At 41.4% G+C, this 22,300-nt stretch overlaps 1 protein-coding gene across 1 annotated transcript in view; it reads right to left on the minus strand.

Moving 5' to 3' along the window:
• Positions 1-9,510: 9,510 nt before the first annotated feature.
• LOC133577688 (KN motif and ankyrin repeat domain-containing protein 1-like) overlaps positions 9,511-22,300 on the minus strand; it is a 31,975-nt gene continuing 19,185 nt past the window's right edge. The window contains exons 10-16 of the mRNA XM_072912682.1: positions 21,637-21,780; positions 21,474-21,561; positions 20,999-21,209; positions 20,651-20,793; positions 10,469-10,669; positions 9,679-9,777; positions 9,511-9,582 (exon numbers count right to left, since the gene is read on the minus strand). Of these exons, the coding sequence (XP_072768783.1) occupies positions 9,562-9,582; positions 9,679-9,777; positions 10,469-10,669; positions 20,651-20,793; positions 20,999-21,209; positions 21,474-21,561; positions 21,637-21,780 (907 nt within the window). The 3' untranslated portion in view covers positions 9,511-9,561. The remainder of the gene's footprint in view (positions 9,583-9,678; positions 9,778-10,468; positions 10,670-20,650; positions 20,794-20,998; positions 21,210-21,473; positions 21,562-21,636; positions 21,781-22,300) is intronic.

The following is a 22,300-nucleotide window of genomic DNA, read 5'->3' on the forward strand; positions in this document are numbered from 1 at the left end:
TGAGCTCCATTTGCCACCACTCTCTGTCTCCTTCCTGAGATGTAGCTATGTAGCCAGGCTGTCAGATATGGGTGTCACGTTCAAACACTGAGGACATCTATTAAACAAGACAAAAGGCAAGGAATCAAACAGAGACAGAATTCAATTTGGACTCAATATTGAGGAGAGACATGGCCACTGCACTCTCTGTACAGTCCTGCACCACGCTCTGACCAAGAAGGTTTTCGTCTCCTCATTTACCGTATTTTCCGCACCATAAGCCGCCCTGGGTTATAAGCCGCGCCTTCAATGAACGGCATATTTCAAAACTTTGTCCACCTATAAGCCGCCCCGTGTTGTAAGCCGCATCTAACTGCGCTAAAGGGAATGTCAAAAAAACAGTCAGATAGGTCAGTCAAACTTTAATAATATATTAAAAACCAGCGTGATGTGGGCGCGCATGGAGTCGTATATCAACATGGACGGAGCTGCGTGAAAAAAGCCACCCGGCCTCTTCGCGTAAACTTCCCTTAACCACTCGCTCATCTTTTTTTCATCCATCCCTTCGAGTTAGCTTTTATGATGACGCCGGCTGGAAAGGTCTCTTTTGGCAAGGTCTTCCTTTTGAATATCACCATGGGTGGAAGTTTCTGGCCATTAGCATGGCAAGCTAGAACCACAGTGAAGGATGACTTCTCATTCCCTGTGGTGCGAATATTCACCGTACGTGCTCCCGTTGTATCCACAGTGCGGTTCACAGAAATATCAAAAGTCAGTGGAACCTCGTCCATGTTGATAATGTTCTCTGGCCGGATCTTTTTTTCAGCTATCTTGTTTTTACAATATGCACGGAAAGTAGCCAGCTTTTCTTGAAAGTCTTTAGGCAGTTGCTGTGAAATAGTAGTCCGTGTGCGGATGGAGAGATTGCGTCTTTTCATGAACCGGAAACCTGTCGCTTAGTAGGAGCCATTTTGTGGTCTTTACAGATGTAAACACACAAAGGAAATGAAACGTAATATCCGCGCGCTTCTTCTTCTACGGGGGTGGGTGGTTGCTTACAGTAGAAGAAGAAGCGCTTCCTCTTCTATGGGGGCGGGTGCTTCCTCTTCTACGGGGAAAAAAGATGGCGGCTGTTTACCGTAGTTGCGAGACCTAAACTTTATGAAAATGAATCTTAATATTAATCCATATATAAAGCGCACTGGGTTATAAGCCGCACTGTCAGCTTTTGAGTAAATTTGTGGTTTTTAGGTGCGGCTAATAGTGCGGAAAATACGGTATTCAGATGTTCAATGTTCACGCACCAACACATGTCACAGCAGGAATGGGAAGTATGTAAAACAGTCATTGTTTTCGGTCGCTTTGAAGACCAAGAAGAGGATTTCTCGGGCTTGGGCTCTTCCTGGATCCAGCTGGGGCAGGTGTTGGAGGACAATGGGTAACCCCTCCCGTCTCCTGACCACAGCAACTTCAAGAGGGCAGCGGGTCGTAAATAGCGTTGACCTCGGTTACCAAATAGTTGGAAGAGAGTTTGTGAAATACTTCAGAGAGAGTTCGTTTAACACTTCAAAGAGAGTTCCTCTGGAAGTTGAGCAGATCCTCGCCATCTGTCCGTGTTGAAATCACAGTGGCGTTTCACGAGCGTTCTTCCTCTTGTTAGGCCTCGAAAGACAGCATTCATAATACAACGTTTCTTTTGTGATAACTTACAAACAATTATTCCAACAATGGGCACAGTCCTAGGTCCAGTATGTTTTGCATCAGGATCCAATGGTCAATTACATCAAAAGCTCTCGACATATCTGCCAACAGTACTCTCACCATGGTTGGTTTGGAGTGGGTTTCGGTAAGCCAGGTGTGCATTAGAGCCATTGTAGTACTGTGCTTAGGCAGATATGCATATTGATTTTTACACACGTCAAGCACGGTTGGCATAAGCTTTTTCAACACAAAACGTTCTATTGTTTTCCCCACACAAGAAGTTAGTGAGATAGGACGCCAGTTTGAGATTGAGCTAGGGTCTTGGCCTTTGGGTATGGGACAGACATTTGACTCTTTCCATACATCGGGGACACACCCCTGTTGGAAAGAACAGTTGGCCAGATGTGTGATGACCGGTGCCAGGTCCTCTGCATGTTCTTTCAGCAGCCAGGTGGGAATACCATCCGACCCACTTGCTTTGTGGGGGTCCAGCCGAGTGAGGGCTAGCTTCATCTCATCTATGCTACAGATGTCACATGGTGTAGCTCTTGGTAGGAGATAGACACAATAGGGCGTTGCTTTAGTCCACGACTCCGCAAGGAAGTTGTTCAGGGCTTCTGCAGCTTCGTCCTCTTCAACTTCTTGTATTTTGATTGTTCCATCAGTTGATGATTTATCCATCCATCCATCCATCTTCTTCCGCTTATCCGAGGTCGGGTCGTGGGGGCAGCAGCCTAAGCAGGGAAGCCCAGACTTCCCTCTCCCCAGCCACTTGGTCCAGCTCCTCCCGGGGGATCCCGAGGCGTTCCCAGGCCAGCCGGGAGACATAGTCTTCCCAACGTGTCCTGGGTCTTCCCCGCGGCCTCCTACCGGTCGGACGTGCCCTAAACACCTCCCTAGGGAGGCGTTCGGGTGGCATCCTGACCAGATGCCCGAACCACCTCATCTGGCTCCTCTCCATGTGGAGGAGCAGCGGCTTTTCTTTGAGCTCCTCCCGGATGGCAGAGCTTCTCACCCTATCTCTAAGGGAGAGCCCCGCCACCCGGCGGAGGAAACTCATTTTGGCTGCTTGTACCCGTGATCTTGTCCTTTCAGTCATAACCCAAAGCTCATGACCATAGGTGAGGATGGGAACGTAGATGGACCGGTAAATTGAGAGCTTTGCCTTCCGGCTCAGCTCCTTCTTCACCACAACGGATCGATACAGCGTCCGCATTACTGAAGACGCCGCACCGATCCGCCTGTCGATCTCACCATCCACTCTTCCCTCACTCGTGAACAAGACAGGTACTTGAACTCCTCCACTTGGGGCAAGATCTCCTCCCCAACCCGGAGATGGCACTCCACCCTTTTCCGGGCGAGAACCCATGGACTCGGACTTGGAGGTGCTGATTCTCATCCCAGTCGCTTCACACTCAGCTGCGAACCGATCCAGTGAGAGCTGAAGATCCTGGCCAGATGAAGCCATCAGGACCACATCATCTGCAAAAAGCAGAGACCTAATCCTGCAGCCACCAAACCAGATCCCCTCAACACCTTGACTGCGCCTAGAAATTCTGTCCATAAAAGTTCAGAACAGAATGGGTGACAAAGGGCAGCCTTGGCGGAGTCCAACCCTCACTGGAAACGTGTCCGACTTACTACCGGCAATGCGGACCAAGCTCTGGCACTGATCATACAGGGAGCGGACTGCCTGTGATGATTTAGTCCTTTATTTATATAGTCCCACCACTCCTTGGGGTTCTTTTTCTTTAGGTTTTGCATTTCATTTTTATAACATCTAGTCTTTGCCTTGCGTATAAGCCTTCTGACGGAGTTTCTGATTTCTTTCCATTTTCCCACTTTCCCCCATTTATTGTGGGCTTTTTGTCTTTTCTTTATAGTCTGTTTTATTTTCTCTGTCATCCATGCTTTGTCCGCATTTGTCATTTGTTTCAGTCGCACAGGCATGCATGTGTCCATTGCTGTCTGGATGTAGTTGTTGAAACTTGCTGATGTCCACAGCCTCAAAGCAGTCAGTCATAGTGATGCATGTTTGTTGGAATAATTGTTTGTAAGTTATCACAAAAGAAACGTGGTATTATGAATGCTGTCTTTGGAGGCCTGGCAAGAGGAAGAAGGCTCGTGAAACGCCACTGTGATTTCAACACGGACAGATGGCAGGATGTGCTCAACTCCCGGAGGAACTCTCTTTGAAGTGTTAAACGAACTCTCTTTGAAGTGGTTCCCAAACTCTCTTCCAACTATTTGGTCAACGCTATTTACGACCCGCTGCCCTCTTGAAGTTGCTGTGGTCAGGAGACGGGAGGGGTTACCCATTGTCCTCCAACACCTGCCCCAGCTGGATCCAGGAAGAGCCCAAGCCCGAGAAGTCCTCTTCTTGGACTTCAAGGCGACCGAAAACAATGACTGTTTTACATACTCCCAATTCCTGCTGTGACATATGTTGGTGCGTGAACATGGAACATCTGAATTAAAAGAGGAGACGAAGACCTTCTTCGTCAGAGCGTGCTAAGACACTGTAAGAGGTTACAGGTTGACGCCGTCTCTCCTCAATTGAGTCCAAATTGAATTCTGTCTCTGTTTGATTCCTTGCCTTTTTGTCTTGTTTAATAGATGTCCTGTGTTTGAACGTGACAATGTTGACAGAGCCTCTTTTCTTTCTGTGGTCACTAATCAAGCCCTCCTCCTCTTCACCTGTTCTTTCTGCCCTGTTCTATTCCCTGGGCTCAGCACCAAGAACTTGTGGTGGCTTGCACCTAGGGGGGGGGGGGGGGGGGGGGGGGGGGGGGGGGGGGGGCAAGGGTGGTTGGGGGGCTTGTAAAAGTTAGCCATGTTTGTAAAAATCAGATGTAGGGTGGCTTGCCCACGTGTTTGACGTTTAACTATCTGCCGAATATCAGGGTGGGAGGAGGTCAGCATTTTTGTGGGCAGTTTATTGAAATCCTCTCACACATATAGCCCCATCTGGGGGGAAGACGCTTTAATTGTGTCTATGGTGGTTATTAAATACTCCAGGACTTGATCCTGGCACGATTTATTATCTGCCCATGGTGGGTGATATAGGTTTCCCACAAATATGGTTGAGACACTGCTGGTTGTATTTCAACCCAAAGTCATCACTCTCCAGGTCCTCTCTTCTTTTTGCCTGCAGTCTCTCACGACAGTACACAGCCACGCCCCCTCCACTTTTTACATTTCTGTCTCTCCTAAATAGTTGATAGACCTTGACTGACAACCATTCATCCGGAATATTATTGTGCGCCCACGTCTCAGCAACGCATCTAAAGTTTTCAGCAACAGTTCATATTCGTCAGTTTTGTTCATCAATGACCTCGCGTTGCAGGGAGTTAACTAACTTCGGCATGCGCGGCTTCTCTCGGTCAGGTTTAACACAGCATATTTCAGCCAGGACTCTCACCCTAACCCTTCTTTGCTCTGTCTGTGTCCTTCTGTAACTCTTATTTTCTTCCCCCTGTTCTTTCCGGCTTTAGATCCTCGCGCACGCCTTCTTTTGCGAGCTATTCCAGTGCTTCTCAGCTCCTGTTTTATGTTTCCATTCAGCTGGGCTGCGTGTCTCTTCAAGTTCATTAGGAAGAGTGGAGGCTATTTGCCATTATTTAGTCCTTCCATCTCCTTTGAATCCCAGCGATGGCCACACACTGATGATGGCCACACACTGATGATGGCCACACACTGATGATGGCCACACACTGATGATGGCCACACACTGATGATGGCCACACACTGATGATGGCCACACACTGATGATGGCCACACACTGATGATGGCCACACACTGATGATGGCCACACACTGATGATGGCCACACACTGATGCATGAAACTGTTCCCAGCACGTTGCCTTGAAAATGTTACCATTCAAAAATACAAGGACAGCTTCAAAAGACATTTCCAAATGGAGGGCACACGCCGACTACAAACACTGCGGCTGCCTGGAAGCGCCACCTATCAGACCCAGAATACAATGATTTGCAAAACCTTTTCAACTTCTATTCAAGTGTTTCAAAAAAGCTGGCACAAGTGGCAAAAAAGAGTGATAAAGTTGAGGAATGCTCATCAAACACTTATTTGGAACATCCCACAGGTGAACAGGCTAATTGGGAACAGGTGGGTGCCATGATTGGGTATAAAAGTAGATTCCATGAAATGCTCAGTCATTCCCAAAGAAGGACGGGGCGAAGGTCACCACTTTGTCAACAAATCACTGCAGGTAAGCCATGATAATACACACCTTGGATCCCTCAGGCGCTACTGCATCAAAAAGCCACATCAGTGTATAAAGGATATCACCACATAGCAGCTCAGTACCCAAACTACTCATTACATGCATAGTATTTTGTAGCAATCAATCAAAGTTTTTTTATATACCGCAGATGTGGGGACCCCAGGAAGCAACCACAGATGTGGGGACCTCCCCTGGAAGGGACCACAGATGTGGGGACCTCCCCTGGAAGGGACCACAGATGTGGGGACCTCCCCTGGAAGGGACCACAGATGTGGGGACCTCCCCTGGAAGGGACCACAGATGTGGGGACCCCCCTGGAAGGGTCCACAGATGTGGGGACCCCCCTGGAAGGAACCAGAGATCTGACACTGGATTATTTGATTTGACACTGGATTATTTTATCAGACACTGGATTATTTTAATTGACACTGGATTATTTGATCTGACACCGGATTATTTTATCTGACACAGGATTATTTTATCTGACACTGGATTATTTGATCTGACACTGGATTATTTGATTTGACTCTAGATCATTTTATCTGACACTGGATTATTTTATTTGACACCGGATTATTTTAATTGACACTGGATTATTTGATTTGACACTGGATTATTTGATTTGACACTGGATTATTTTATCCGACACTGGATTATTTTAATTGACACTGATTATTTAATCTAACACTGGATTATTTTATTTGACACTGGATTATTTTAATTGACACTGGATTATTTGATCTGACACTGAATTATTTTACTTGACACTAGATTATTTCATCTGACACTGGATTATTTTAATTGACACTGGATTATTTGATTTGACTCTGGATTATTTTATCTGACACTGGATTATTTGATTTTACTCTAGATTATTTTATCCGACACTGGGTTATTTTAATTGACACTGATTATTTAATGTGACACTGGATTATTTTAATTGACACTGGATTATTTTATCAGACACTGGATTATTTTAATTGACACTGGATTATTTGATTTGACACTGGATTATTTTAATTGACACTGGATTATTTGATCTGACACTGAATTATTTTACTTGACACTGGATTATTTCATCTGACACTGGATTATTTTAATTGACACTGGATTATTTGATTTGACACTGGATTATTTTAATTGACACTGGATTATTTGATCTGACACTGAATTATTTTACTTGACACTGGATTATTTCATCTGACACTGGATTATTTTAATTGACACTGGATTATTTGATTTGACACTGGATTATTTTAATTGACACTGGATTATTTGATCTGACACTGAATTATTTTACTTGACACTGGATTATTTCATTTGACACTGGATTATTTTAATTGACACTGGATTATTTGATTTGACACTGGATTATTTTATCAGACACTGGATTATTTTAATTGACACTAATTATTTAATCTAACACTGGATTATTTGATTTGACACTGAATTATTTAATCTAACACTGGATTATTTTATTTGACACTGGAATATTTTAATTGACACTGGATTATTTGATCTGACACTGGATTATTTTACTTGACACTGGATTATTTCATCTGACACTGGATTATTTTAATTGACACTGGATTATTTGATTTGACTCTGGATTATTTGATCTGACACTGGATTATTTGATCTGACACTGAATTATTTTACTTGACACTGGATTATTTGATCTGACACTGAATTATTTTACTTGACACTGGATTATTTCATTTGACACTGGATTATTTTAATTGACACTGGATTATTTGATTTGACACTGGATTATTTTAATTGACACTGGATTATTTGATCTGACACTGAATTATTTTACTTGACACTGGATTATTTCATCTGACACTGGATTATTTTAATTGACACTGGATTATTTGATTTGACACTGGATTATTTTAATTGACACTGGATTATTTGATCTGACACTGAATTATTTTAATTGACACTGGATTATTTGATTTGACACTGGATTATTTAATCTAACACTGGATTATTTTATTTGACACTGGAATATTTTAATTGACACTGGATTATTTGATCTGACACTGAATTATTTTACTTGACACTGGATTATTTCATCTGACACTGGATTATTTTAATTGACACTGGATTATTTCATTTGACACTGGATTATTTAATCTAACACTGGATTATTTTATTTGACACTGGAATATTTTAATTGACACTGGATTATTTGATCTGACACTGAATTATTTTACTTGACACTGGATTATTTCATCTGACACTGGATTATTTTAATTGACACTGGATTATTTGATTTGACTCTGGATTATTTGATTTGACACTGGATTATTTGATCTGACACTGAATTATTTTACTTGACACTGGATTATTTCATCTGGCACTGGATTATTTTAATTGACACTGGATTATTTGATTTGACACTGGATTATTTTATTTGACACTGGATTATTTTACTTGACACTGGATTATTTCATCTGACACTGGATTATTTTAATTGACACTGGATTATTTGATTTGACACTGGATTATTTGATTTGACACTGGATTATTTTAATTGACACTGGATTATTTGATTTGACTCTGGATTATTTTATCTGACACTGGATTATTTTAATTGACACTGGATTATTTGATTTTACTCTAGATTATTTTATCCGACACTGGATTATTTTAATTAACTCTGATTATTTAATGTGACACTGGATTATTTTAATTGACACTGGATTATTTTATCAGACACTGGATTATTTTAATTGACACTGGATTATTTGATTTGACTCTGGATTATTTTATTTGACACTGGATTATTTGATTTTACTCTAGATTATTTTATCCGACACTGGATTATTTTAATTGACACTGATTATTTAATGTGACACTGGATTATTTTACTTGACACTGGATTATTTCATTTGACACTGGATTATTTTAATTGACACTGGATTATTTGATTTGACACTGGATTATTTTAATTGACACTGGATTATTTGATTTCACTCTGGATTATTTGATTTGACACTGGATTATTTTAATTGACACTGGATTATTTGATTTTACTCTAGATTATTTTATCCGACACTGGATTATTTTAATTGACACTGGATTATTTTATCAGACACTGGATTATTTTAATTGACACTGGAATATTTGATTTGACTCTGGATTATTTTATTTGACACTGGATTATTTGATTTTACTCTAGATTATTTTATCCGACACTGGATTATTTTAATTGACACTGATTATTTAATGTGACACTGGATTATTTTACTTGACACTGGATTATTTCATTTGACACTGGATTATTTTAATTGACACTGGATTATTTGATTTGACACTGGATTATTTTAATTGACACTGGATTATTTGATTTTACTCTAGATTATTTTATCCGACACTGGATTATTTTAATTGACACTGATTATTTAATGTGACACTGGATTATTTTAATTGACACTGGATTATTTTATCAGACACTGGATTATTTTAATTGACACTGGAATATTTGATTTGACTCTGGATTATTTTATTTGACACTGGATTATTTGATTTTACTCTAGATTATTTTATCCGACACTGGATTATTTTAATTGACACTGGATTATTTGATCTGACACTGGATTATAGTTGGATGGCGGCCATGCAGGATTCATCCATCAGAGTGTTGGTCCTGTCAACACAAGCGGGAGGGAGGCAGTGAGGTGACACAAGCGGGAGGGATTCAGTGAGGTGACACATGACATGAGATGATGTTTCAGTCATTTACCTCACTGAGTCCTCTGGAGAAGTTGGTGCGTGCGTACAGAAGCACCGCAATGTCGTGATGGCCCGTCTCCATGGCGATGGACAAGGCGGTGCTCTGGTCCTGGTGTGGCACACAACACAATAATGATGACAATTGATAACCACACCCTAATGTATTCAAAGTGGGCGTGGCACACAACACAATAATGATGACAATTAATAACCACACCCTAATGTATTCAAAGTGGGCGTGGCACACAACACAATAATAATGACAATTGATAACCACACCCTAATGTATTCAAAGTGGGCGTGGCACACAAGACAATAATAATGACAATTGATAACCACACCCTAATGTATTCAAAGTGGGCGTGGCACACAACACAATAATGATGACAATTGATAACCACACCCTAATGTATTCAAAGTGGGCGTGGCACACAACACAATAATGATGAGTGATATGATAACCACACCCTAATGTATCCAAAGTGGGCGTGGCACACAACACAATAATAATGACAATTGATAACCACACCCTAATGTATTCAAAGTGGGTGTGGCACACAACACTATAATGATGACAATTGATAACCACACCCTAATGTGTCCAAAGTGGGCGTGGCACACAACACAATAATAATGACAATTGATAACCACACCCTAATGTATTCAAAGTGGGCGTGGCACACAACACAATAATAATGACAATTGATAACCACACCCTAATGTATTCAAAGTGGGCGTGGCACACAACACAATAATGATGAGTGATATGATAACCCAAGTGGGCGTGGCTAATGACTCACGCTGTCCTGCAGCATGGCGTCACAGTCGGGCTGGTCCAGCAGCAACTTGACCATGGCGGTGTGTCCGTGCTCGCTGGCACACATGAGCGCCGTGGAGCCCTCGTCGTCCTGAAGGTTGACCTTTGCCCCGCGGGCCAGGAGGGCTCGCACCATGTCCACACGGCTGTGACTGACCGCCAGCATCAGAGCCGTCTGACCAGCCTGGACACAACATTGGAAAACATCTTTTACATCCAACACACAAGTTGTATCATGAATTCAATAAATACAATTCTTTTATTTGACTTTATTTATTTGGATTGAAGGTATTTTTAAATTATAATATAGATATATATTTATATGTATATTATATACATTATATCCAAATTACAATTATTATTTATACATTTTATTATTTTATTTTAGTTGAATTTATTGTATTGTATTTTATTATTATTGCATTTATTTTTTAGTTACAAATATTATATATATTTATTATATTATATTTATTATATCCAAATTGCATACAATTAAAAGACCTTCTTCAAGATCTTTTGAAATCGCCTTGTGGGATTTCTCCTGAAGAAGACCTATATTGACACCTCGGTGCAGAAGGGAGGAGTCCCAGGAGTTCCAGGGTGTATCGAACACACTGGCGTGGTAACACAGCTGAACCGTGAGGCGCGAGAGAGCAGAGGCGATTTGGCAGTACTGTGGCTGGACCTCGCCAATGTTTATGGATCCATTCCACACAAGTTGGTGGAATTGTCTCTGAGCAGATACCACATCCCAGAGAAGATTCACAATCTCATCCTCGACTATTATAACAACTTTAATCTGAGGGTGTCCTTCAGCACTTCAACAGCAGATTGGCATCGTCTGGAGAAAGGCATCATCACAGGCTGTACAATCTTTGTGTCTCTGATTGCACTGGCCATGATTATATGCTCGTGAAGTCTGCGGAAGTGGAGTGCTGAGGCCCTTTGTCTAAATCCTGCACCCGGCAACCTCCGATTAGAGCATTCATGGATGATCTCACAGTAACTACAACATCAGTGCCTGGATGCAGATGGCTCTTTCAAGGCCTTGATCAACTCATTAGTTGGGCGAGAATGAGTTTCATACCCGCTAAGTCCAGGTCCTTGGTCTTGAGGAAAGGAAAGGTAACCGACCTTTTTCGCTTCAGTCTGGCAGACACCCAAATCCCATCTGTGACAGAAAAGCCAGTGAAGAGCCTGGGCAAGCTCTTTACTGACGATCTGAAGGATACCGCTGCACATCAAGCTACCAGCGATAACCTCAACATGTGGCTCTCAGCTGTGGACAAGTCAGGACTTCCTGGGAAGTTCAAGGCCTGGATATATCAGCATGGCATCCTGCCTCGTCTCCTCTGGCCGCTGCTGATGTACGAATTCCCAATGACCTTCGTGGAGGGTTTTGAGAGGAAGATCAGCTCGTCCCATGCGCAGGTGGCTGGGTCTGCCACGGAGCCTAAGCAGCATTGATTTGTTTGGGCACAACACCAAGCTGCAGCTTTCTTTCAGTAGTCTGGCAGAGGAGTTCAAGGTTTCCCGGGCCAGAGAAGTCCTGCTTTACAGAGATTCTGCTGATGGGAAAATATCTTCAGCAGGTGTGGAGGTCTGAACAGGAAGAAAGTGGCATGCCCAGGATGCAGTGGAGTGGGCAGAGGCTAGGCTGTGGCACAGCACCCTGGTGGGTACCGTGGGTACTGGTTGGGCTGGGCTGGGTAGCAACACAAAACCAAGCTACAGCAGAGCCAGAGGAAAGGAAAGGCGAAAGCTTGTCCAAGAGGAGGTTCGCGCCAAGGTGGAGGAGGCTCGCTTCAACAGAGTAGTCGGAAAGGGGGCCTGGACCAAGTGGAAGCACATAGCTGGTCGCAAGATCACCTGGATTGAACTCTGGAAAGCGGCGCAACAAGAGTAAGATTAGGAAAAAGAGTAAGATTAAGACCCGAAACACCCTATGATCCCGGGAGAATCACTGAAGATGTGTCCAAGTTGCACCATGAGGTGTATTATACTACTATATGTCTGTGTATCTGTGATGAGGTGGCGACTTGTCCAGGGTGTTCCGCCCGATTGTAGCTGAGATAGGCTCCAGCGCCCCCCGCAACCCCGAAGGGAATAAGCGGTAGAAAATGGATGGATGTCTGTGTATATATATATATATATATATATATATATATATATATATATACAGTATATATATATATATATACACACACACACATAAAATGAAATACATAAAATCAAATTAATTGATTTTATTACGTTTTATTTTGTTTTAGTTAAATTTACACTATTTTACTTTTTTATTCGCTGACTGCTCGCTGTTTCGAAAAAGCTAAGTATCGTTCTAATTGTGTGCTTTTAAATTGTTCTGCAGCTTTCTTTATTACTTTCTCAACATATTTAGTAGTACTATTTAACTTGCAAATCACCCGATCTCTGTCTCTCCACCCCTCCCGCAGCTAGCTAGCAGCTAGCTGCTAAGCTAACGAAGCTAGCGCGGAGAAAGGCGTCGCCGGGCGCCGGTCAGAAGGAGTCTACTCCTGCACACCGTGACCAGGACTTCTCGGAAGACAGCAGGAACTTCACTCGGTGACAGAAAACACCGTGAGTATGGCTTCCTGCGCGTCTTGCACCTTACTCACGGAGAGGCTGGCTCTGCTAGAGGGCCGTGTCCGCCAGTTAGAGCAGAATAATCTCGTAACTTTAGATGTTGCGGACACATCTGCTAGCGTTAGCTGTAGCGAGCTAACTAGCCCAGCCTGTAGCAGTCCTAAGCGGCCTACAAGCTACGGTGTACCGGTTGAGACGCATAATAGATTTAGCTCTTTAGCTAGTCCTACACCCCAGTCTACCGGGCACCACACCTTAGTCATAGGGGACTCCATCACCCGAAACATAAAGCTTAGCAAACCAGCCACAATTAAGTGCATCCCGGGGGCCCGAGCACCTGACATAGAGGCTAATCTTAGGGAGCTAACTCGCAACAGGCCTAGTAAACACGTACGACAGGCTAATCGCACCACTAGTTATGCGAATATAGTTGTACACGTTGGCTCCAATGACACTAGAATGAGACAGTCAGAGATTACAAAGAGAAACATAGCCAGGACTTGTGATCTCGCTAGAAAGATGTCCAGGCATCGAGTAATTGTCTCTGGCCCCCTGCCTGCGAGAGGCAATGATGAGAGATATAGCAGATTAGTCTCGCTTAACAAGTGGCTGGCTAGCTTCTGTAGACAACAGGGACTAACGTTTATTGATAATTGGCCCTCTTTCTGGGGCAAACCAGGCTTGCTGATGAGGGACGGCCTTCACCCTAACCAGGAAGGCGCCATCATCCTGTCTAAGAATATAGACTACTGTTTAAGTCACATTTGACTAACTACACTAGAGCAAGCCCGGTCACAGGCAATTACAGAGCCTGCTAGTCCGGGTGAGGAGTCAGTTAAGCTAGAACTAGCCAGCACCAGGCTGGATAATTCCTGTACGCATAGCAATTTTCTTAGAATAACACACAACTCACATAATGTGTTTTCTGTTGTGAATGTGTCCGGGGTAGATATGCATTCTACTGAGGTGGCAAATCATGATGCGTTCAGTCGATCGCAGCATCAAGCAAACAATCTGAAAATTCCCGTCGTATCAATTCCTAGATATGGTCGAAACTATTTAAAGTGCACTACGTATAATAAACGCAACATTATTAATATTTCTACTACGGATAATTTAAACAAAAACTCGTCAAAACAGCCCAATACTTATAATATGGGCTTTTTAAACATAAGATCATTGTCTCTCAAAACGTTATTAGTTAATGAGGTCATTAGAGACAACAATCTTAACGTCATTGGTCTTAGTGAAACCTGGCTCAAACCAGACGAATTTTTTGCGCTAAATGAGGCATCTCCTCCTAACTATACGAATGCGCATATTGCCCGTCCCCTTAAAAGGGGTGGGGGGGTCGCACTAATATACAATGAAAACTTTAACCTTACCCCTAACCTAAATAATAAATACAAATCGTTTGAGGTGCTTACTATGAGGTCTGTCGCACCGCTGCCTCTCGATATGGCTGTTATCTACCGCCCCCCAGGGCCCTACTCGGACTTTATTAATGAATTCTCAGAGTTCGTTGCTGATCTAGTGACACACGCAGACAATATAATCATAATGGGGGACTTTAATATCCATATGAATACCCCATCGGACCCTCAGTGCGTGGCGCTCCAGACTATAATTGATAGCTGTGGTCTTACACAAATAATAAATGAACCTACGCATCGCAACGGCAATACGATAGATCTAGTGCTGGTCAGGGGTGTCACCACCTCCAAAGTTATGGTACTCCCGTATACTAAAGTAATGTCTGATCATTACCTTATAAAATTCGAAGTTCTGACTCATTGTCAACAAACTAATAATAATAATAACTGCTATAGCAGCCACAACATTAATGCCGCCACAACGATGACTCTTGCTGACCTACTGCCTTCGGTAATGGCACCATTCCCAAATTATGTCGGCTCTATTGATAACCTCACTAACAACTTTGACAATGCCCTGCGCAAAACCATTGATAGTATAGCACCGCTAAAACAAAAAAGGGCCCCTAAAAGGCGCACCCCATGGTTTACAGAGGAAACCAGAGCTCATAAATTATCATGTAGAAAGTTGGAACGCAAATGGCGCGCGATCAAGCTTGAGGTTTTCCATCAAGCATGGAGTGATAGTTTAATATCGTATAAACGCATGCTTACCTTAGCTAAAGCTAAATATTACTCAAATCTCATCCGCCTCAACAAAAACGACCCAAAATTTTTGTTTAGTACAGTAGCATCGCTAACCCAACAAGGGACTCCTCCCAATAGCTCCACCCACTCGGCAGATGACTTTATGAATTTCTTTAATAAGAAAATTGAACTCATTAGAAAGGAGATTAAAGACAACGCATCCCAGCTACAACTGGGTTCTATGAACACAGATACAACTGTATCTACGACGGATACTGCAATACAAAATAGTCTCTCTCTTTTTGATGAAATAACATTAGAGGAACTATTACAGCGTGTAAGTGGGATAAAACAAACAACATGTTTACTTGACCCACTTCCTGGGAAACTTATCAAGGAGCTTTTTGTATTATTAGGTCCATCAGTGCTAAATATTATAAACTTATCACTTTCCTCCGGCACTGTTCCCCTAGCATTCAAGAAAGCGGTTATTCATCCTCTGCTCAAAAGACCTAACCTTGATCCTGACCTCATGGTAAACTACCGACCGGTGTCCCACCTTCCCTTTATTTCGAAAATCCTCGAAAAAATTGTCGCACAGCAGCTAAATGAACACTTAGTGTCTAACAATCTCTGTGAACCTTTTCAATCCGGTTTCAGGGCAAATCACTCTACGGAGACAGCCCTCGCAAAAATGACTAATGATCTACTGCTAACCATGGATTCTGATGCGTCATCTATGTTGCTGCTTCTTGATCTTAGCGCTGCTTTCGATACCGTCGATCATAATATTTTATTAGAGCGTATCAAAACACGTATTGGTATGTCAGACTTAGCTTTGTCGTGGTTTAACTCTTATCTTACTGACAGGATGCAATGCGTCTCCCATAACAATGTGACCTCGGACTATGTTAAGGTAACGTGCGGAGTTCCTCAGGGTTCGGTTCTTGGCCCTGCACTCTTTAGTATTTACATGCTGCCGCTAGGCGACATCATACGCAAATACGGTGTTAGCTTTCATTGTTATGCTGATGACAGCCAACTCTACATGCCCCTAAAGCTGACCAACACGCCGGATTGTAGTCAGCTGGAGGCGTGTCTTAATGAAATTAAACAATGGATGTCCGCTAACTTCTTGCAACTCAACGCCAAGAAAACGGAAATGCTGATTATCGGTCCTGCTAAACACCGACATTTATTTGATAATACCACCTTAACATTTGACAACCAAACAATTACACAAGGCGAATCAGTAAAGAATCTGGCTATTATTTTCGACCCAACTCTCTCGTTTGAGTCACACATTAAGAGTGTTACTAAAACGGTCTTCTTTCATCTCCATAATATCGCTAAAATTCGTTCTATTTTATCCACTAGCGACGCTGAGATCATTATTCATGCGTTCGTTACGTCTCGTCTCGACTACTGTAACGTATTATTTTGGGGTCTCCCTATGTCTAGCATTAAAAAATTACAGTTGGTACAAAATGCGGCTGCTAGACTTTTGACAAGAACAAGAAAGTTTGATCATATTACGCCTATACTGTATATACCTTTATATACATATATACATATATATATACCTATACTGGCTCACCTGCACTGGCTTCCTGTGCACTTAAGATGTGACTTTAAGGTTTTACTACTTACGTATAAAATACTACACGGTCTAGCTCCGTCCTATCTTGTGGATTGTATTGTACCATATGTCCCGGCAAGAAATCTGCGTTCAAAGAACTCCGGCTTATTAGTGATTCCCAGAGCCCAAAAAAAGTCTGCGGGCTATAGAGCGTTTTCTATTGGGGCTCCAGTACTATGGAATGCCCTCCCGGTAACAATTAGAGATGCTACCTCAGTAGAAGCATTTAAGTCCCATCTTAAAACTCATTTGTATACTCTAGCCTTTAAATAGCCCCTCTGTTAGACCAGTTGATCTGCCGTTTCTTTTCTTTTCTCCTCTGCTCCCCTTTTCCTTGAGGGGGGGGGGGCACAGGTCCGGTGGCCATGGATGAAGTGCTGGCTGTCCAGAGTCGGGACCCGGGGTGGACCGCTCGCCTGTGCATCGGCTGGGAACATCTCTACGCTGCTGACCCGTCTCCGCTCGGGATGGTGTCCTGCTGGCCCCACTATGGACTGGACTCTTACTATTATGTTGGATCCACTATGGACTGGACTCTCACAATATTATGTCAGACCCACTCGACATCCATTGCTTTCGGTCTCCCCTAGAGGGGGGGGGTTACCCACATATGCGGTCCTCTCCAAGGTTTCTCATAGTCATTCACATCGACGTCCCACTGGGGTGAGTTTTTCCTTGCCCGTATGTGGGCTTTGTACCGAGGATGTCGTTGTGGCTTGTGCAGCCCTTTGAGACACTTGTGATTTAGGGCTATATAAATAAAGATTGATTGATTGATTGATTGATATTTTATATATTTGTATACATGCATATATACATATATATGTGTGTTTATATACATACTTGTATATATGTTTACATGTGTGTCTGTGTGTCTGTGTATATATATATATATATATATATATATAAATATATATATAAATCTCCTGATGATTGAGGGTATCCCCCCTCATGAAACAGGCCTGTAGAGATGAAATAGTCTTGTGATTTTTTTCCCCACACATACATATATATATATATATATATATATATATATATATATATATATATATATATATATGTCTATTTTTCTTTTATTGTATCAAAATAAAATTACATTAAATTGTATATCATTAAATGGAATCCAATCCAATTAATTAATTTTATTATGTTTATTTTACTATAGTTTACTCTATTTTATTTATTTTTTATCTATGTATGTATGTATTCGTATGTATGTAAGTGTAAAATAAATACTTGCTGCTAAAGTATGTATATAGTTGTGTCCTGCAATGAGAGGTTCAATGGCGCCATCTGCTGGTACTAAAAGTCTATTAATGTGACCCGGATGTTGTTGGCAGACTTCCGCCCTGTGCTAAAGGTAAGTCAGGTGTGATATTACTCTGCAAAGTACTAGAAATCACACTAAATTACATTTATTGTAAGATCATTTAAACGCAGTACAAATCTTATCTTGACGCATTTTACTTTTGTATTGTTTGTTGCTCACGTCAGATGTATTATTATTATTATTATAATTATTTCCCCTGTGTCAGATGTATTATTATTATTATTATTATTATTATTATTATTATTATTATTATTATTATTTCCCCTGTGTCAGATGTATTATTATTATTATTATTATTATTATTATTATTATTATTCCCCCTGTGTCAGATGTATTACTATTATTATTATTATTATTATTATTATTATTATTCCCCCTGTGTCAGATGTATTATTATTATTATTATTATTTTTATTAATATAATTATTATTATTATAATCATTTCCCCTGTGTCAGATGTATTATTATTATTATTTCCCCTATATCAGATGTATTATTATAATACAATTTTCCCTGTGTCATATTTATTCATATTATTATTATTATTCCACCTGTGTCAGATGTATTATTATTATTATTGTTATTATTATTATTATTATTATTATTATTATTATTTTATTTTTATTTTTTTAAATAATATTATTATTATTATTATAATCATTTCCCCTGTGTCAGATGTATTATTATTATTATTATTATTATTATTATTATTATTATTATTATTATTATTTCCCCTATATCAGATGTATTAATATTATTAATATTTTCCCTGTGTCAGATTTATTCATATTATTGTTATTATTATTCCCCCTGTGTCGAATGTATTATTATTATTATTATTATTATTATTATTATTGTTATTATTATTATTAGACATGTTGAAATTAAAAGCAGTGGAGGTGCTAACCACACATTGTCATTACAGATAATAACTAATAACTAATACAGATAATAACTCATACAGATAATAAGTAATAACTAATACAGATAATAAGTAATAAGTAATAACTATGTGTAACTTGATGTGTCAAGAGGTTTTTATTCAACTTTGTATTGTCCGCCATGTTGACAAGGGAACAGCCTGGCCTGTTATACTCGCTGCTCACCACTAGAGGGTGCCAGAAGTCATTTTCATCATCTTGTACTTTCTACTTCATAAATATATACAATGTTTGCTTAAACAAATGTTGTATTGAATTTAAATGTACAAACCCCGTTTCCATATGAGTTGGGAAATTGTGTTAGATGTAAATATAAACGGAATACAATGATTTGCAAATCATTTTCAAGCCATATTCAGTTGAATATGCTACAAAGACAACATATTTGATGTTCAAACTGATAAACTTTTTTTTTTTTTTTGCAAATAATCATTAACTTTAGAATTTGATGCCAGCAACACGTGACAAAGAAGTTGGGAAAGGTGGCAATAAATACTGATAAAGTTGAGGAATGCTCATCAAACACTTATTTGGAACATCCCACAGGTGTGCAGGCTAATTGGGAACAGGTGGGTGCCATGATTGGGTATAAAAGTAGATTCCATGAAATGCTCAGTCATTCACAAACAAGGATGGGGCGAGGGTCACCACTTTGTCAACAAATGCCTGAGCAAATTGTTGAACAGTTTAAGAAAAACCTTTCTCAACCAGCTATTGCAAGGAATTTAGGGATTTCACCATCTACGCTCCGTAATATCATCAAAGGGTTCAGAGAATGTGGAGAAATCACTGCACGTAAGCAGCTAAGCCCGTGACCTTCCATCCCTCAGGCTGTACTGCATCAACAAGCCACATCAGTGTGTAAAGGATATCACCACATGGGCTCAGGAACACTTCAGAAACCCACTGTCAGTAACTACAGTTGGTCGCTACATCTGTAAGTGCAAGTTAAAACTCTCCTATGCAAGGCGAAAACCGTTTATCAACAACACCCAGAAACGCCGTCGGCTTCGCTGGGCCTGAGCTCATCTAAGATGGACTGATACAAAGTGGAAAAGTGTTCTGTGGTCTGACGAGTCCACATTTCAAATTGTTTTTGGAAACTGTGGACGTCGGACCAAAGAAGAAAAGAACCATCCGGATTGTTCTAGGGTGAAAGTGTAAAAGGCAGCATGTGTGATGGTATGGGGGTGTATTAGTGCCCAAGACATGGGTAACTTACACATCTGTGAAGGCACCATTAATGCTGAAAGGTACATACAACATATGTTGCCATCCAAGCAACGTTACCATGGACGCCCCTGCTTATTTCAGCAAGACAATGCCAAGCCACGTGTTACATCAACGTGGCTTCAGAGTAAAAGAGTGCGGGTACTAGACTGGCCTGCCTGTAGTCCAGATTCTGTCTCCCAAAATGGAAGAATGAAATAATATACACAATGTGTCAGAGGAGTTACTCACCTGATTATATTATTGATATATATGATATATAAATGATATATATGATATATAAATGCTATAAGTTACTCACCTGGCTAGCTTTAGCGTTGACGTCTCCTCTGTCAAAGAGATGTTCCACCACCATCATGTCTTCTGCTTGGTCTGCGGCGGCGAGGGCGGCCAGCATGATGGGCGTGTAGCCTGCCTTGTTCTGTTTGTTGATGTCACACACGTCTGCACAACAACACAACTTCTGTGTCCAAACAACCACACAACTATGCAGCATGAGTGTACAAACACAAGTTGTGTGTCCAAACAACCACACAACTATGCAGCATGAGCGTACAAACACAAGTTGTGTGTCCAAACAACCACACAACTATGCAGCATGAGTGTACAAACACAAGTTGTGTGTCCAAACAACCCCACCACTGCGTACCTCCATCCAGCAGCAGGTGGTGCACCACGTGGAAGTTGGAGTGTGAGACGCTGTAGTGCAGAGCTGTGTTGCCGTTGCTGTCGGCCATGTTGACCACGTGACGCAGCAGCCAGGGACTAATCATCCTCAAGTTGGACATGAACTCTTCTACTAAGTCTGCACTCGCACTCTTGCTGCTCGACACTGACATCCACTCCTCTTGCACCTCACGCTGCAACACACACACACACACACACACACACACACACACACACACACACACACACACACACACACACACACACACACACACACACACACACACACACACACACACACACACACACACACACACACACACACACACACACACACACAACTTCATCTTAATCATCATGAGTGAATGTTACAACTACATCTTCCTGACGAGTGAATGTTACAACTACATCTTTCTAATGAGTGAATGTTACAACTAAGTTAGCATTTGTGACCTCACCAACTCCCTGCTGGGTAAACGTTTGCCCTCATTGAGGTGTGTCTTCAGGGCTTGGCACGCTGACAGCATCTTCTCAGAGAACTTGCACCTTTCACCAGACAGACACAGGCGTCAAACTGGCGAGTCGCGACATAAGAAGGGGCGCCCAAAAGCCTTTCAATACCTCTTGGTGATTTGAGATTTTGGGGAGCCTTTGGTTGCCTTGGTGGTGACGCTCTTGAGCCGTCTGGCTGCTGCCACATCCTGAGGAGACTTCCTGATTGGCCCTCGCTCAGCCTCCTTTTTGTCATGTGACACAGGGTTCAACCTTATTGCCAAAAACAGAAAACTTGATGACAAGGAGATGAAGCAATGGCTGTAAAAACGCTCCAATGATGAAGCTGAACTGAAATGATGATGAACTATAAGATGAATGTAGAAATGGTTTGAAAGTTGAAGAGCTGATGCTAACATGCTATTGGAATGTAGAAATGGTTTGAATGTTGAACGGGTTTAAAGGTATAATCTGGTTTGAGAGGTGAAGAGCAGAAGCTGTACTGAATACTAAATGTAGGCACAGTAAAGAGTTAGCATTCTTCAAGAGGCTACAAAGAATCTATAGATTTTGGCTGTAAATATATTCCATTAGCTTCAATGTGAGCATAACAAGTTAGCATGAATTAGCTTCAATGTGAGCATAACAAGTTAGCATGCTAACAAGGAAGCAAATACATGGCGTCAAGAAACAAAATCTGTAATCATTAACTTAGCAAATTAGCTACAATACTAGCGTGCTACAATGTAATGCTAACTTTAGCAGCATACCTATAAGATGGCGACCAGAATCA

Source organism: Nerophis lumbriciformis, linkage group LG39, assembly GCF_033978685.3.
Source record: "Nerophis lumbriciformis linkage group LG39, RoL_Nlum_v2.1, whole genome shotgun sequence".
Lineage (NCBI taxonomy): Eukaryota > Metazoa > Chordata > Actinopteri > Syngnathiformes > Syngnathidae > Nerophis > Nerophis lumbriciformis.